A 19,501-nucleotide genomic window follows, 5' to 3' on the forward strand; every position below is an offset into this window, starting at 1 on the left:
CCAGCCCAGGTACAAAATCTACTCTCTTTCTTTTATGATGCTATAAAAAACTGAAATGTATTTTACTTGCACATCAAAATATTTATTTCCCCAGGGGAATGGAAGAGTAGAGTTTCCAAAGGCTGCTCTGATATTAATGTTTATTTTTTTATAAAAAATCTCTGATCTTTCTATACTTCTGCTGAATTTTGCTTTTCCCTAAGAATTGATTCCTGTAGTTAATAGTTGTCAATGCAGAGTGTGTTGTCAGAAGTTGAAAGATATTGTCGCATCAAGCCATCAAAAATTCTACTAAACTTTTAGTTTGAATTATGCATGTAATATTAACTTCTCTCTTGGCATTCCTCTCCTTTTCCCCCCTCTGCCACACATTTTCAAAATAAGTAATTCCTGCTGTTGTACCTGAGAGTAGGTATTTTATATTTGAGGAGTTTTGGTTTGGCACTTTGACATGTCTTCAGGAGGTGATTGGTAACTCCTAATTAAAGTTGAAAACAATTTCCATTTTAACTCCCTTTTCAGATTTGTATCTTTTTGAAAAAAACAAACTCGGGAGCTGAAATTTTCTCTGGTCTATTCTTGAAGGTGATTCTTTTGAGTTATGAAGACACAGAAAAAAACCACTTTACTTTTTTAACTTGTAAACATGGCAACTAAAATTTGAAAAATTGCATATGGACAGAACCCTTGATGATGTGCGGTAGCTTCCATAAGTTTGGAAGGTGAAACAGTTTTGATCAAACAAATTTAGGAAAGTTTGTAAATTGTGCAGTGAGCATGCAGTCAAATGTTTCAGGGCTGAAAGGTTCCGTCTTTTATCCCTAATGGAGGAGAGTATCATACAGCCCACCACCCAGGCACTCATCCTGTGCTACTATTTATGATTTCTGTGTGCCTTGTCTTCTGGAACCAGATTGCAGTATGTTCCACTTCTAGCATAATAGAAAGCCAGAAATGTCAAAGAATCCCATTCAGGCATCATCCCTCATTATTGCCTGATGGAGAAGTGAAAGTAGTCAGCAAAGCAGGCATGTATTGTTATGTCCAAGAACCAAGACTGGTGATGGAAGAAAAATGTTTGGATGATGCCAGTGGAGCCTTTTTGAGTTTCTAAAAAGCATCCTTTGACATGAATTTTGAAAAGAGGAATGTCTTTCATTGGTACCCAAATAGTATTAGAACCCTTACTTAGTCTAGCTAGCTAAAGCCCCAAAGTTCTTAAGCTGTAGTTTTGGCTATCTTGTTATGGGGGGCGTGGGGGGGAGCGGAAGGAGTGTGCTTTCTAAGCTAAGCCCATAAATGGCATAAGTTCATTATATTTTAAGTGCTTGTGTAACAAGCATAAAGCATAGTGACACTGTAACAATAATTGCAAAGCTCTAATCACAAACTGTACTAAGCTGCACTTTTTTTTAATTATAAAGTACTATTAAATGTGCATTATTACTTTTCTAAAACAAGGACCTGATTCTGCAAATACTCCTAATGAATGCACTGGGACTAGTCATTTGATATTATATATTTTTCTAATTATTAAAAATTACTGATAGTACTGTTTTAAATAAAGTATTGGAAACTGAAGAATAGCTTAAGGAGATAAAAAAATATTTTGGGGAAATTCAGGCTTGACAACATCTATGCCAAGTTTCAAACTGATCTGATTTAAAACGGCCAAGATATGAAACCATAAAAAATGTGAGTAAATAATCTGCATATCAAGGGATGTTATGCAATTACATGGTTTCAATATGGTTCCTATTCATAGAAAACAGTTAGAAAGAGTGATCTACTGCACATGCTCAGTGACTAATTACAAACTTTCGTAGTTTAATTGTATAAAATTATTTTCCCTTTCCCCCCAAAATAATAACCTATGTGGCTGCCTTGCTGCTAGTCAGAGTTGAAGATGTTTTTCTTTTTTCTAAAACTAAGCCTTTACAGCCCTAGATTTGTCAAAATGTTTCTAAAAACCTGAGATTTTTTTTTTTTCATTTTTGGCCAGTCTCCATATTATAAACAGCTGAACTGATTTAAATAAAGTTTTCAGTACAAAAAAATAGCAACATCTGGGCTGACAAACATGTGTGCCAAGTTTCAGCCCTATGTGATTTGAGACAACCGAGATATTAAACACCCAAATCTAGGAACTGGAATGGAAACAGTGACAGACTCCTAACTATAGTGGTCCCTTCAGGATTTGTGATTACTATATAGCGCTTATAAAGATCCAGACGACTGAAGATTGACTGAGTAGACACATATTTTAGTTATTTACACCCTTTGGATTTATTCTCCCAAGAATGTACAGAATATTTACATGGATAACTCCAATTAGTACTAGTGGCATTGTTTGAAGAATTAGACCATTTTGTCTGTGGGTCAAACCCTATGATGACTGGTTATGTCACTGTAATTTTCCTGGGCTGCTGTTGTGACAATGTTGTGCTATGATAGTGTATGTGTTCATGTGAATGAAAGGCCAAAAAATCTAACAACTAATTTCTATTAATTGCTGCCAATATTCACCAAAGCACTTGAGCACATGCATAAGTCTTATTTAAGTCAGAGGGCCATAAGGATGTACATAAGTGCTTTGCTGAAGAGGGATGAACTTAAGTACCTATGTGCTTTGTTGACCTGGGACCATAATGACTGCTCCTTAACAAAGGTCATAGAAAAAGGATCCGTGCTATGAATTTGCCATCATCACTGGAAGTTACTAGCAAACACAAAGGTTGTAGAGTAAAAACTAGGCTGGCTCAAGCCATAAAAATACATATGGGTTAAAAACAAAAGTTACACTAAATAAATATTTTTTGATAATCTGTGCTGGACATCAGCCTTCGTAAAACTTTAAATACAACAGAAACTATTTGGAGAGAGCAAAAAGGATACTTTTATATTTTCTTTGTTAAAAGACTGGTTTCATTAGGAGAAGGAAACTACATAACAATAATGTTTTTAAGGTAAACAAATGTACGCTTATAAAAATAGCTCCCTTGGTTTCTCACAAGACGTGAGCATTATACTTGGTTATACTTTGAGAGGAAGGATGTTTTCTGGTTAATAGACAGAACTGGGAGTCAGGAGTTTTGACTCTGCCACAGTCTTCCTAAGTGACCTCAAACAAGTCAACTTAAAATTTCTGTGTGTCTGCTTCAAAAAAAAAATAGGTATAATATTTTTTTACCTGTCTTGTGGGGATGTTAATGCTCCTAAAACACACTGAGATCCTCAGATGGAAGGAAGATAATCTCTGATTATCTTACTATGAACTGAAAGTGACATAGAAATAAAATGTAAAAAAATAAGCTAAATTAATTAAAGGCAGTAATTGGAATTTGCAGATCAGTGCAGGGAATGTATCCACATATCTTCAATTAATTATAGTGGCGGACGTGTGGCTGAATCCCCTGAACTGCTTTGAAAATCTCAAAAAATATTTTAAAAAATGTATTTACCAAGTCAGCAGAGATACAACTTTTGTGATTCTGTTTTCCATAGTTTTGGGAACTTACTCAAAACTTAGCACGATCTCCTTTTATTGGAATTAATGTACAGCCTTGCCTGGACCTTCCTTCTTTATTAAAATTAATTAAAATTACTCTTTTGAGCAATGCTGTGCAACAGTAATGTCATAGAGCCTAACAAAGGTGTAGGGTGTAAATATTCCATGAATTCTGTGCACCTTCGGTTCCACCATTCATATATGTGAGAAAGCTATTTGGACATGCTACAGCCTGGGTTACCTTGTCATAATTTTATATTTATTATGTCTTCCATTACCTTGTTAGAGGACATTTTGCTGCATGCAGCCATCAGGCACAGAACAGTGAAAAGGGTGGATAGACTCACTCAAATTAATACTCCACCTTCTTTAACACACCACACCAAGAACTCATACTCTCAAGGAGGAAACACTAGGAATAACAGAGTGGTTCTGTGATAGAATCTGCATCCTGGCCATATAAAGTTGTTTTGATTTAGAAACCTTCATATGGACCAAATTGGGGTTAGGTTAGTGAAACTTTTATTACACCCTAAGGAAAATAATTTGGCAGTCAGGTGAAGTTTGGCAAAGATAAGCTGGCTGGGTAGCCACAAAAGAAACGAGACGCTTCAGTTATTTACTTATTAGGTAAAAATGCGTTCCCAACATGGATTACATTTAACAAATGCACTAAGTTGAGTGCATGCTGAACTCTGTCATATACAGTTTGGACTTGTAGCATCCAGATTTAGAAAAAGCTGATTCTGATTTAGGGGAAGGAGTAAGGGAATAATGTGGAAGAGAGATTATCTCGATAACCGTCTAGATTTGATTATATCACCTTAAAGTAGCACAATCTGCTATACTAACAAAATTGTGTTCTTGGTTTAAAAGGGCAATTGTTCGCCTGACTTTGTGCTCACTAAAAACATTTCCCCAATCTTGTTAAATTATTGCACTCATTTCAGATTTTTATGGCTGTGCAGCTTACCGGTCCTCGTTTCTTTACGTTTCATTCATTTTCCTTGTATTGATGATTAATGGAGGATGTCGAACGTTGGAGTGAGCAGGCATCAGCAAATGCAAGATCATAATTAGTTTAGCTGACGAGGGCCTCTGATAGCACTTGCATCTGGATGGAAAAATTACCCTATAGGGAACTGGCTGCTCACCAGGTCTTTTTAGTGATACATTGTGAAACACCCGATGAATCAAATGCCCTTTCAATGCCAAGAAAGTGTTCCAGTCTTGAAGCCAAAATTATGTCTGCAGAAAGCTTTCCATTTGAAATGTATCAGAGTACAATTATAACCATTGTATTTTTTTGGCATGAATACCACTCTTCCACAGTATGGATTAAAGTTAAATAAATTACTTAAATTTTATGAAACCCTGAAATTTTGAGTTATAGTATTAGTAATTTTTAATTTATAATGAAATTAGTTTTCACCCAGACTGTTCTCCCCCATACCAACCCATTCTTATCTGTGATGAAAACTTCTTATTAAATTCTTTCCTTTGCAAGTGGGGAGCAGAGTTGAAATTCAGATTTTTTTTTCAGCTAAAGAATTCCATTTTCTGCTTGTTAGTATTTGTGCCCACAAACACAGTCTTACTTTTGTTTAAATGAGAAGCTTAATGAAATCATTATTCCATAGAAAAAATGTAAGACGCAATACTCATAAACGTGTCTATTTCTAAATATTCTTGGATCATTATTAAAGTTGATGAATGCAGCACTCAGCCTGGTTAAAAATCAATTTGTATTTGGAGGAACTGTGCCGTGTCTTTCTTTGCCTGACTAAAATAAAATAAATCAATCAATCCATTGATGAGACCGTGTTGTCTGAGTTTCGGATGAAGTTCAAAAGATGTCTCATTAGTATCACTCTACTCTTATTTGTTTGGCAGAGGTTACTCCTGCTTCTCAGCTGGCTGTGGGAAATATGTGGCAGTATATGTAGATTTTAGAATTAAGTGGGGAAAGACTGTAATTGAAAGTCATGCAGTCTGTTAATGAAGTATAAGCTCTGCTACAGGAACTGGTATGAGCAGATGCAAACTGGAATTAATTGGAAATGATGTATTTTTAGACTTGTTGCTGATCTCACTTTGAAATAAAACAAACCAAAAAAAAAAAAAAAAGAAGGGTTCGCAATGGAAGCGCAGTGAACAAAACAGCAAAGCTTTGCAGCGTGTTCTCTGTCAGGTCCAAAAGAGTGTATTTCAGAATTCACCATTTAGAAACCAACATTAAAGTCCCAATATCTAAAGTTCAAAAAGTTAAAGCTGTTATTCTGAAAAGGCTTTGGTGTTTCACACACCTCATCCATCACTGTAGGGTTAATTATAATGAAAATCAGTGGTGACTATTAAGCACAATTGAACCTGACCTCATTATGGGCCGGGTGGTTTTATACTGTCATTGTTGCCAGTCTAGAGACAAAACTCCTGTGTTGATTTGTCCTAACTCCGCAGATCATGTGACTCACCTTTGACCTATCTTTTTTTTTCTTCCTGTTTCAGAGACGTAGAGGCTCAGGAGTTTTTTGTGCCAATTGCCTGACCACAAAGACCTCTCTCTGGCGAAAGAATGCAAATGGTGGATATGTATGCAATGCGTGTGGCCTCTATCAGAAGCTTCATTCGGTAGGAAGAACTTACTAGTTTGTTCAGGAAAAAGGTTTATATAGCTAAGCTGAAGCTGGGCAGCTGTGGTCTTGTCTGGTTGTATGATTACTACCACTCCCTGGCCTGCAGTTAATTTCCTAACAGGGTTTTTTTCAGTATGGTCACTTTGGGATCAGATGTGATTCATTATGAAACAAGCTGGGATGCTGTGGGGAGACATGTTTGAGATCACCAGTGATGCATTTAATTATTTTGATACAGAATAAGGAAAAATGGTTTCCTTTCTGGGAATTTCATTTAAATACATACAGTATGTTGTAACAAAAGCTCTCCAAATTGAACAAAGCTCATATTTGGGTAGGAGTCCAGAAAAAAAGTTCCTAAAATTAGAAATCAGAAATAAAAACATTGCTTCTTGCCTATATAATTATATTTTTTCTCTTTTCCCCCCCTTCCCTTCTTTTAATAAATATCTTAAAGTTGTATTGTTTTATTTTCCTTATATACAGAGCCCAAATCTATGTGATGCTTATAATCTACTACAAATACTGAGAGCCCTCAACTTTCTTTGAAGCTGCTCAGTTGAAGGCATTCAGTACTTTGCAGGAGTAAAATTCAGCATTTTATTAGATTGGGCATGAAGTAAGTAATAATAATATCATCACTGGTTATCTATTTTGCTTTCCATCATTCAAATATTGGGCTCGATCCTGAAAGGTGCTGAGCACCCTGGTAGTGATTCAGCAAGGCCATGTTTAAGGGCTTTTTCGGATTGGGGCTAAAGTACAGTACTCAGAATTTTCTAGGATGGAGCCCAAATGTCAAATATGAGTTTATGTGAGTTCTGCTAATAACTTTGATGGAATTACTTGGGAGAGGAAGGTGAGCAGAATTGGGCCCATTAACTAACTAATTATTACAACATCCCTGTGAGATGGGTAATTATCATTGTTTTACAGACAGGGAAATTAAGGTAAAGAGTTTGGGACTTTGCCAAGGCAACGTGTGAAGTTAGGCTCAGAGCCAAGATTAGAAATCTGAGTTTATGGTTGTCAGGGCAAAATTTTCAAAAAACCCCTCTCCCCATTTTTGAAAGTGACTTAGGATCTTAAGTTCCATTGAATTTCAGTTACACTTTGGCTTTTAAGTGCCTAAGTCACTTTGAAAATGGGACACAGGTACTTCTGGAAATCATATCCCCAGTCCCGTGTGCAAGCCATCAGACATTACTGCTTACTCAAGTCCCATGGCAGCTGTTTTCTGGAAAATACATTTTTTTTTTTACAATATTCTAATTGCAGCCTGACCAGCAATCTAAAATGTCAACTGTAATTGCTAAATGCTGTCGTTTGGGGTTAAATAGAACAGTTTTTAGATAGAAAACAACCCAACCAGTCAAACATCATCTTGGGACACGCTGGACTGACATGCAACTAATGATCTGTGGATGGAACTGTCTGAATACAACATCCTCATGAAGTTCTCAAGTCCCAAATATGTTTTCTGTTTTAAAGAAAATGCATGCCTTGTGAGTGTGCTAAAGAGATTTTGAAAGGAAAGACAATTTTGTTCAACCCAAATTTTTTTTTCTTTTTGTTTTGTTTCACTTTTGGGTGTTGTTTATGCTTTTTTTTATTGTTTGTTTGTTTGCTTGCTTGCTTGGTGGATTTGTTTGTTTGTTTCATTTCTTAAATGCCATTTCAGAATGAAAAGTCAAATGTTTCATTTTTAAAATGTCAAAAATAAACATGTTGACAAAAAAAATTTTTTGGTTAAAAATATTCACTGGATTTGACTTGAATTCGCAAATAGTTTTGGTCAAGCTGAAACTTCATTTTTTGGCAAATAAACTGGGAAAATGTCACCGAGTTCTATTCTGCATCCAAAATGGAGGTTGAACTTACTTTTGTGATTATTATTGGAAAATCAAACATTATTCAGATTGTCTATAAAAGAAGGCTAGGATTATGTGATTGTTAATTTAAGGCCCAATCCTGTGGGTATTTATTTATGTGAGTAAAGTGAGTTGTGTGTGTAAGCAAACCCATTAAATTAAACAATGTTACATTTGTGAGTAAAATTATCCACATTTGCAAGCTTTGGACCTTTAATCACCAAACTCTGATTAGATGCTTAATATCTACATGTACAGTGATTACCATTATAATGTCAATATTTGCCACTGGTAATCATACAGTTGTAGCTAAGATACTATGTTTCTCTATATTAAAAATAACAGATAAGTCTGATATCTCAGATAGAGCTGTCTGAATAAATAATTATTTCATTTGGTGTCCAAACTGGAAAAAAAAAAACTTATTTTGGGGTTGACCCAAATGATTTTTTTTGTCCTTTTTGGCAATTGAAACCTCCAAAACAATTCATTTTAGGTCAAAGGAAACATTCTGTTCATTAGATTTTTTGGAGGGGGAGGGGAGATTACCTTTTCAAAACAGAAAATTGAAATAAAATTCAAAACAAAGCATTGTTTGCATTAAAAAATTGAAACATTTTGTTTAAAAATGTTGAAACAAAACACTTTGATTTTTTTTCTGATTTTTTTGGGTGGGGGAGGAGGGATTTTGGTTGAAACAATTTGGCAAGTTCAAAGAGTTTTTTTTCAACTTGAATCTATAATTTTTGGAAGAAAACAGTTCAGTGTTGCGTAAAATTTGTTGGTGAAATCTCAAATACCACTTGTTAATAGTGACTGGCAAAGGTTTGTGTTTTAGTGTTTTTTCCTGTGGTTCACATTAGCACTTCTTTGATACGTTTGATTAATTTTTAATTATTTTTAAGACATGGTTCAATGAATGTTGTTGCTCATTTTAATCAAAACCTCACAAATTTATCATGGTCCCTACAAATACACACAATCATTTTACCATTTGTAGTCATTTTCAACTGGCCAATTTTAAAAACATTTTTACTGCTGAAAATTGTATCTAGCTCATTATAAATGCTGTATGTTCAAGAATATACACAGGGTGTAGATTTGTAAACACAAAAAAGTGGATCTCTTTCCTATAGTGTCGCTCTTCTCAAAACACCAGAATTTAACCATTTTGGCTTTTGCCACAAATTATAGTGTATTTTTATTCATTTTGCATCCCTCTAATCTTAATCAGACTTGGATGACGTGACCTATCTCAACAGTTCGTACTCAGATCAAATCAGATTCCCAAACAGATTCAGTGGGAGTTGCCCTGGAGTAAGAACTTCAGTATCAGACTCACTTTCTTTTAGCATAGTCAGGTCACACCAATTTCACGTCATGTTGAACAGCTAAGAGGTCTAATAATATTCATCAAATAATGTATTCAGTGAATTTTGTGATACTTTTAAAATAAATTAATCACATTTTTTTTATAATTTGACCAACTGTAGAGAGCTGGGCAAATTATTCACAAATCACATGATCATAATAAAAATGTAATATGCAAGATGTAATAATATCTCTGACAAATCTAAGATGTTTTAAAAAATAAAATGTTTGCTATTTTTTTCTATTATTCACCACATTAAGGGCTCCAGTATAGTTTCTATATACCTTGAACAGTCCATAAGTATCAAAATATATGTTTGCTGCCTATTCATGTGAACTATTAAGTTTGTGAGTGACTCTGCTGAAGTCACTAGTCCATTTAACTCAGTTGGAGAATAGACACATGAGTAAAGTAATTCAGATGCTTAAGTATTTGCAGGATCAGGCACATATGTTAAACACTTGGGTATGTCTACAGTGCAATTAAAACCCTGTGGCTGGCCCATACCAGCTGACTCGCGCTCGCAGGAATTGGACTAAGAGGCTGCTTAATTGCAGTGTAAATATTTGGGCTAAGACCCTGCAAGGTGGGAGGGTCCCAAAGCTCAGGCTTCTGCCCAAGCCCAAATATCTACACCGTAATTAAACAGTCCCTAAGGCCTACACCTGCGAGCCCAACTCAGCTGGCACAGCCCAGCCATGTGTGTCTGATTGCAGTATAGACATACTGGCATACAATTTTAAAGACCTGCTCCTGCAAATAGGCTTGTGGACAACTCTTCTCACATAAGTAAAGTCAAGTGTGTTAATCATTTGCAGGCTCACACCCTGTAATAGGAGGAGTTAAAATTAATGTTTTGTTTAAGCAGTCAAACCAGATCAGGAATCCATACTGCTAGGAGAATGTAATACAGTGGGTGAATAAGAAGACTGTCATGTGAGAGATGAAGCAAAGTTCAACAGCATTGAGCACCCTTTTCACCATACTCCTATGACACATTCTTAGGATAGTCTTACGATGAGAAAAGATCCTTGAGCTAGTACTAGAAAGTATATATTCCTATTTATGCATGTTAAAATTATTATTAATAATGTAAATTATGCAATTTATTTGCATGATACCTATATTCAAATGTTCTAATTTTCTCTTAAACATGATTTTGTCCCACTTTAGCCTTGCTGCTATCCCATTGAGATAACTGTGTTTCAGTTGCCCCTCTTTTGCTGAGTTAAAATTTTACTACTTATTAAATGTCTAAATCAAAGTTTATATTTCTTCTGATTTAGATTTTTAATAGAAAGTAACAGCTTAGCAAGTAGCAGCTGTGGCTAGGATGCAATTAACCATTAGAATGAGGCGACCTTAGGGGGAGAAATAGGCGAAAGAGGAGACGAAGATGGCAAGTCAAGACAGAAAATAGCTCTATAAAAATAATGAAGTCCAATACTGGACTTTTTAATGTTAATTTAAAGTTATCAATGTACAGATATATAAATTATAACATCTCACATGTGGCACCAGTTGTTCAAAATATTGAGTTTAGTCCAGATTTTAGTCAACACTTTAACATGACATTAAGGAGAGGGAAAAAAATCCAAATACACTTCTGAGTGGGCAGGGCACAGAGCAGTCTGTTGGCCCTTAGCCACCCTAGGATTCTGTGCACATTTGGCTGAGATCAACATCAGCTACTAGAATGCCGAACTGAAATGACTTTTAGACTGTTCTTGCTCTCCTTTAATGTCTGCCCAATAGAGTGGCACGTATCATCTTTCAACACCATCTTTCACCACTGTCTTGTGGGGAGGGCTGGCTATGGTCCCTCCCCCTGCTCCTTCTGCTTCTTATAAAAGTACTTTCAGTGCTCACATAAGAGGTCTCTCATAATAGTTCTCTCTCCACCTGCATTGCATCTTTGGGGCAGACGGCAAATGGATAACTAAATACTCTCTGTCCTGATTAAGACTTCAGTGTCATAGAATCATAGAATATCAGGGTTGGAAGGGACCCCAGAAGTTCATCTAGTCCAACCCCCTGCTCGAAGCAGGACCAATTCCCAGTTAAATCATCCCAGCCAGGGCTTTGTCAAGCCTGACCTTAAAAACCTCTAAGGAAGGAGATTCTACCACCTCCCTAGGTAACGCATTCCAGTGTTTCACCACCCTCTTCGTGAAAAAGTTTTTCCTAATATCCAATCTAAACCTCCCCCACTGCAACTTGAGGCCATTACTCCTCGTTCTGTCATCTGCTACCATTGAGAACAGTCTAGAGCCATCCTCTTTGGAACCCCCTTTCAGGTAGTTGAAAGCAGCTATCAAATCCCCCCTCATTCTTCTCTTCTGCAGGCTAAACAATCCCAGCTCCCTCAGCCTCTCCTCATAACTCATGTGTTCCAGTCCCCTAATCATTTTTGTTGCCCTTCGCTGGACTCTCTCCAATTTATCCACATCCTTCTTGAAGTGTGGGGCCCAAAACTGGACACAGTACTCCAGACGAGGCCTCACCAATGTCGAATAGAGGGGAACGATCACGTCCCTCTATCTGCTCGCTATGCCCCTACTTATACATCCCAAAATGCCATTGGCCTTCTTGGCAACAAGGGCACACTGTTGACTCATATCCAGCTTCTCGTCCACTGTCACCCCTAGGTCCTTTTCCGCAGAACTGCAGCCTAGCCATTCGGTCCCTAGTCTGTAGCTGTGCATAGGGTTCTTCTGTCCTAAGTGCAGGACCCTGCACTTATCCTTATTGAACCTCATCAGATTAGTCTCCCTCCCTCTGCCTTCCTCGATATGGTCCTGTCTTCCTCCCCTTCTGGAGGTTCCTTCATCTTTTTCCACTCCTCGTGACTTCCCCAACATAATAGTAATAGCAGTAGTAATAATAATAATTAATAATAAATACTACCTAGCTCTTACACAGAACTTGTCATCAGGGAGAGTTGAGAGCACTGATCACATATTGGGTTGGGCACTTAATGACTGTTTAAGTAAACAAATACAGTATGTTAACTGATATGAGATGGAAGATTTAATGTGGTAACAACAGACATCAGTTGATAGCTTTATTATTAAAATAAAGAGTTTGCCTCCAGTGTTTTAGCTGACCTTGTTTACTGGTAGAAGTAGACATTCCCCAAAGCTTTCCTGTAATGTGGGTCTTAACTCAAGTACAACTTAGATTTGCATGAACATTGTCACTAAGACTTACTTAATGTGTTTCTTTTATTTATTATGTATGTGTTCCATGCAGACTCCCAGGCCTTTAAACATCATTAAGCAGAACAATGGTGAACAGATCATTAGGAGACGAACAAGAAAGCGCCTTAACCCAGAGGCACTTCAGGCTGAGCAGCTAAACAAACATCAGAGGGGTAGTGGTGAGGAACAAGTCAATGGAAGCCCATTAGAGAGGAGGTCAGATGATCACTTAACTGAAGGTCACCAGAGAGAAATTCAGCTTCCCAGCCTGAGTAAATATGAGGCCCAGGGTTCATTGACTAAAAGCCATTCTTCTCAGCAGCCAATACTGGTCAGTCAAACTCTGGATATTCACAAAAGGATGCAACCTTTGCACATTCAGATAAAAAGTCCTCAGGAAAGTTCTGGAGACCCAGGAAATAGTTCATCAATATCAGAAGGGAAAGGAAGCTCAGAGAGAGGCAGCCCAATAGAAAAATACATGAGACCTGCGAAGCACCCAAATTATTCACCACCCGGAAGCCCTATTGAAAAATACCAGTACCCACTCTTTGGACTTCCATTTGTACACAATGACTTTCAGAGTGAAGCTGATTGGCTGAGATTCTGGAGTAAATATAAGCTGTCTGTTCCTGGGAATCCACACTACTTGAGTCATGTGCCTGGCCTACCAAATCCTTGCCAAAACTATGTGCCTTATCCCACCTTTAATCTGCCTCCTCATTTTTCAGCTGTCGGATCAGACAATGACATTCCTCTAGATTTGGCGATAAAGCATTCCAGACCTGGGCCAACTGCAAATGGTGCCTCCAAGGAGAAAACTAAGGCACCACCAAATGTAAAAAATGAAGGTCCCTTGAATGTACTAAAAATAGAGAAAGTCGATAGAAGTACTCAAGACGAACTTTCAACCAAGTGTGCACACTGTGGCATTGTCTTTCTGGATGAAGTGATGTATGCTTTGCATATGAGTTGCCATGGTGACAGTGGACCTTTCCAGTGCAGCATATGCCAGTATCTTTGCACGGACAAGTATGACTTTACAACTCACATCCAGAGGGGCCTACACAGGAACAATGCACAAGCTGAAAAGAATGGAAAACCTAAAGAGTAAAACCTTAGCACTTAGCACAATTAAACAGAAATAGGTTTCCTTGATGGGAATTCAATAGCTTGTAATGTCTTGTGAAGACCTATAAAGCACTTCAAATAGAGAGCATGCCTTATCCAATATAAAATACCTTGTTCTTTTCTCTTTTCTTTTGTTTTTTATTTTATTATTATTGTTATTATTTTTAATGAGAGGGTTACCAAGAAGGAAAAACAAAGTGAATGGTGGCCGGAGAGGAAAAAGTATAATCATTTGGTACGTGGCCTATCAAAACTATCTAGAATTCAATGAATCAGGACAAATATACACAACCATTTTTTTTCCAGACAACTAAAACTTTTGCTATTATGTAACTGGCTAGAATACAAAAATGTATGTTTGTATATATTGCTGGCAGGTGTATAGTGAACAAATGCACACTGTATATAGGAAATAGACTTCTTAAATATACAAATGTCCAGAAGTCATTTAGTATTTTTAATTTGGGCTAATTTCTGCCTTAAAACATGCCTTAGTGTCACCTTGTCATCAAAGCGTTGGGGTTGGTTTCATCAAGACATTTGTCAGACTCAATCAATTTTAAGCTACCATTTTATCACTATACCTTTTCTGGCATAGTGTAGACTAAAAACGTTTTGCTCAGATAAATTGTCTTTAATATAGAAGCCACACTCTGGGCTTAATTTGCATAGAACAAGGTAACCTGCTGTATTTTTTTTTCTGATTAGCTGTACTTTCTAAACCTTGGAATCTAAAGTTACTTCTACATAGACTTAATGTTGATATATGTACCAGTCAATCCCTTCACTAAACTTATACCAGCTTTTGCTAAGTAGCATTAAATATGTCTTCATAGTACTTTTTAATACTTAAAGCTTTGTTAAAACTATCCATGAAGGGAAAACTCCGCAGCATAACTGCTCAGGGAAATAGGGCTAAATAACTAAATATTAAACAATTGGTTAAAGGTGCTGTTGACAAGTCTCCATGCTTGCTACAAGAGTGTAAAAGAACTGACTTTAATAATTTGTCATTATAATGTCCCAACCAGTAGTTTATTAGTTTGCCACAGGGATGTAGAAGATATTACAAGCTACTGGATGCACTGTCAGATTAACTTATTTCATTAAAGAAGTTGGGAGAACAAATAGAAAAAAAACTTATTTTTCTAGTAAATATTAATGTATTACATTTCAAATAATGGTGCCTGACATATTGAATAATTATTTTCTACCGTGTACATATGCAACAAAGATATTCCATCATGCATTAGAGTCGGCTCTGGCTCTGCCTCGCTGTTTACATTTGCAAATGTAGCAAACAAGGTAATGAAGCAACTATTTCTATTGCAGTAGGTATCCTTTTTTGTGCGTGTGCATTTAAAGTTGTAAACGATAACATGAAATGAATGACATTTGTTGATATTAATGGTATGGAAAAATAAGAAGGAAATGAAAATATTTTTATGCCTACTTAGGAAAAAAAGGGTAGCACTATTCATTCCAAGTACTTTTGTATTCTTAAGCTCTTAACTCACATTGTTATGCTTAAAATGATAAACATATATCCTCTTTTTATTGCTTTGTCTGTGTTTCAGAGGAAACATTTCAGAAATTATTTTGATAAGCGCTGTTTGACTACCCAGTGCTAATGTTTTTATTGCATTCTGTAGTAGCATTGCACTCCATTGTTACAATATTATGCAGTCGCTTTTTTGTTTTGTTTGGGTTTGTTTCTTTTTCTCAATGCAGGGTCTGAGTTCCTTAAGGTGGAATGGCAGGTATAGTTCAATTGGTTCATGAATGTTTCAGCAAAGGAAGTTTAAAATGTCTTTTTAATATTATGATGCCTTTTTTTTCCCTATTCATGCATTTTATTTTTTAAAATGTTCTATAAAAATATATCTGGCCGAAGTCCTTCACTTGAGATTATATGTAAAGGGTCCTATTCTGATCTTACTTACATGCCACCTATCTCAGACTTCCATGTAATTGACACTAAAGCACTATAAAAAGGCTCTTGCTTTTAACTTACATGAAATTCATCATTCTCCCTTCTAGAAATTGGTGCACTTATGAGACACTTAACCAGGGAAAACTGGGAGGTTGGAGGATGAAATGGAAGGTGATGGGAAATGTCTCGAAGGGGCTGGAGAAAGTATAAAACAGGGAGGAACTGGCCTAAACGTACAGCACTTTGATAATCTTTTGAAAAATGTGCCAAGTAAAAGTAGGCCGCAAGAAATTCACCATGCATGAGAAGCACTTGCACAGCTGATCCCCAAAGGTCTTGCTGACCTTGGCAGTATTTTACGTGTTACGTTTTCACATGGATGAAAAGTTATTGAACAATCCCTCTAATTTGTTAGGCACAAACAGGCTATTGTTCAGCCTGAGGCTTGCATTCCTTCCTGCTCCACCCATTTCTTCCACAACAGCCACATTTACTGTGGGCCGTGTACAGACAATCCCTCTTCACCATTCATGGTTGAATTCTATAACACTTTAATGGTGTTCTAAGTTAGCAAAGGATTGTGCCACATTCCTCTCCCTCTGTTTTTTTGTTTGTTTGTTCGTTTTTTGTTTTATTTTTTAAGATGAATCTTCTGCTTAATACCAGTGCCAGGAAATGACTGGTTGTGTTGACTATTGTTCTCCAACAATGGTTCTGTTTCTTTGTGGACTGAAATGGATTGTTCTCCTCTTGTTATGTCAGGGGCCCAGTGTGTGTCCTTATCAGCTCTCTCAAAAAACTTGTTAGGCTTAAATAGCAGCAGCTGTATTGGCTTCAGAAGTGGCCGCCTCGAGGTTATTGGCACAATTACTGTGTTGGGATACTTCCTATAAATCTTAGCACTGCTTGTGGCTTCTCTACTTCTGGAAGCTGCATCTTCATGGAAAATATTCTGTAGAGCACACGTTCATCATAAAGATTTGTGCTCAGACCTGTGTTTCATTATGCCTCTTGCTAAACTCAAAGCAGAAGCCAACATGGGGGAAATACCTTCCAGCCAATACACATAGCGAGGTTTGGGCACAAGGAGAGATACGAACTTGTAAGTGCAGAGCACAGGACAGAGCTTTAAATGTTAACGTTGTACCTATAGAGTGCAAATGAAATTTGAAAATGTACCCATTGTTCTCACCATGACGTATTGATGTGTTCTAAAAATTCTACTTCTAAAGGTAGTGACATTTTGTTCTAACCTGTTCTCTTGAAGTAAAAATAGTCTTTTTGGGGGGTGGGAGGAAATAGCCTGGGTTCCCACTCTCCCTACATGGTGATATTAATGAAGAGAAAAATGAAAGTCCCGAAATTAAAAAAAAAAAAGAAGAAGAAGAAGTAACAGCTCATAGTTTGAAGCCTGGGGTGGCACAGACCTACTGGCCATAATGCATTTTGATTCAAATCAATGTACAGCTCCAAAACATTAAGGTCCAAATTTCCAAAACTGTCAATGTTTTTGTGCTCAGCTTTGAGGCACCTAGGGCCTAAATTTCCAAGGACTCATAAAATCCAACTGCCATTGTGGGTGTTTATTGTTTCTTAAAATCAGTCTTAACGTGGGCCCCCAAAATTAGTAGGCACATTTGAAAACATAGGCCTAAACAAGTCTATCTTTAAAATGCCTGAGGAGGAACATTGCCCTTAGTTAGGAAGCTCAGTATTTCTCTCTAATTAAGGATTAATATCCTGTGTAGCATTGTGCTGCAGCACCTCTTGCAAGTTGAACTGTTGTAATTAATTGCTGGACAGGAGTAAAGACTAGTGGGAAGATTTTCAAAGGCACAAACAGCAGTTAGGTGCCTAATTCTCATTCACTTTCAATAGGAGGTAGGTACCTAACTGCCAGTGTTTACTATGAAAATCTCCCCTTAAATCTTCATAGATATGGCACGCTCAATATCCATAGAGACTGAGGAGGGAAGTTGGAGACTTCTTAGCAATTGTGCCCCCTTCTTCCGCCTGAAATAAATGGTGCCAGCCATTACAAAAGGGAATATGGAGACATCGCAGAAAGATGAGATGGATGAAAAATTCTGTGGGTGTCTTAGATCAGTTGACAGAAAACAAGCTAAAAAGGGGACAAAAGACAAAAGATCAGCACTAAGATAAATATACAATGATAAAATGTAGACGCCATGAAATGTGGTGACCCAATTTGGCACCTGCAGATGGTGGGAGGGTCAAAGACAGGCTCAGCAGCCCATCTTCTGACTGTGCAATATTATTTATTAGACAGAAATACCTGCTTGCCATGTCAGAGGATATATTCTGCTATCTGTTTGGGTTCCATGTCAACTATAGCTATTTTAAAATACATGTATCTTCTGTAGTTATCTTCCCATTGTTGCCCGTGTACTGACTTTTCTTGGCTGATTTGACATCTTATTCCAATACTGGTCAGGAAAAGCAAAAGAGACTACAGGTTTACTCCTACAGAACGAGGAGCAGTGGATGCATTTCTCTCCACTCCAGTGGAGACAGTTATTTGTGGCAGGTGTCAGCAACAGACTTGTCAGCGCTACCTCCCATAAAGGCAACAGATGAAAAAGTCACACCAGTTTCTGATTTCCTCATGTAAAAACTTGGCAGGGTGGAGTCACAAGTTCCTCATGAAGGAGGAGTGGGCCAGGAGGGGTGATTTGCATGGAATTTTCCACCAAGAGTGGGATTCCCTCCTGCTTTTTGGGACCCATTAGATTCATAGAGCTCTCAAGAGTTGGCAGCTGTTGGGGTGCTATATAATTAATAATAACACATAGCCTATATCGGTGGTGAAGTGGTTTGTCTCTTCTTTAGACACTAAAAAAAGAGTTTAGTGGTTCCCAACCAGATAAATCTCACAAGATTTTTAGTTAAAAATACATTTAGTAAATGTATGACAAAATGCATAGAATAAACACTGTGTGGCAGCAGCCACATATTGTGCTATATTCAGGTTTTTCGACTGTGCCCATCACCGTGTATCTGAGCGCCTAATGGAAAGAAGGGCAGGTGGGGGATGAAGAAACCTCTCAAAATGCCATTGGAAATTTTACTTACAGCAGAATTCACCAGCAGGGGGGAAATGTCTTTTCATATGGAATGATTTCATGTTGCTTTAAAAAAAAACAAAACAACCCTTTAAACTTGTAGCCCTGATTTGACTCTAGAATGTTGGCTCTCGTTGTTCTGTCCTTACAAAACATGGATATGTTGGGTTTTTTTGTTTTCTGTTGTTGGGGGTTTTTTTTGTTTTATGTTTTATGTTTTTTTCTCATAGTGCATGTTCATTTCTACTCACAAACATGTTCTTGGTGTATTTCTTATGCAAACAATCTTCAGGCAGCAAAGATGTCTGTTACATCTAAACTTGAATAATAAAGTTTTACCACCAGTTATAATTAAGGTGTGTGTCATCATTTATGGGAATAATGTAATGTCACTACAGCACAAATATCCCACAAGGGAAAAGCAGGAAGTGGGCCTGGATAAAAGGAGTTGTTTGGCCTAGAACCACCCCTATGTTTGGAGGCTGACTGAGGTAGAATGGGCTAAACAAGAAAATACCTAAAGAGAAGAATATTGAGCTTCAAAATACATTAGACCAAATCCTGCGTTAAGGACACAGGACCTGATCCAAGCTCATTCAAGTCAATAAAAAACTGCAAATGGAAGACTACTTCAATAGGCTTTGGATCAGACCCTGAGCCCTTCGAAAATTACAGAGGCCCAGGTTTATATTTCTGTGAACACAGTTTAATTATTTACTCTGCACCACAGAGCCACATGGAACTGGAAGTAGAGAGAACAACCATGG

General features: G+C 37.2%; 1 protein-coding gene across 3 annotated transcripts in view; it reads left to right on the forward strand.

Annotated features, from left to right (window-relative positions):
* TRPS1 (transcriptional repressor GATA binding 1) overlaps positions 1-19,085 on the forward strand; it is a 264,038-nt gene extending 244,953 nt beyond the window's left edge. For all 3 annotated transcript variants that reach the window (XM_084621568.1, XM_084621570.1, XM_084621569.1), the window contains 2 exons: positions 6,017-6,139; positions 12,640-19,085. In XM_084621568.1, coding sequence (XP_084477694.1) covers positions 6,017-6,139; positions 12,640-13,701 — 1,185 coding nt within the window. In that variant the 3' untranslated portion in view covers positions 13,702-19,085. The remainder of the gene's footprint in view (positions 1-6,016; positions 6,140-12,639) is intronic.
* The last annotated feature ends 416 nt before the right edge of the window (positions 19,086-19,501 follow it).

Source organism: Lepidochelys olivacea (genome assembly GCF_965140295.1).
Source record: "Lepidochelys olivacea isolate rLepOli2 genome assembly, chromosome: 2".
Taxonomy (NCBI): Eukaryota; Metazoa; Chordata; order Testudines; family Cheloniidae; genus Lepidochelys; species Lepidochelys olivacea.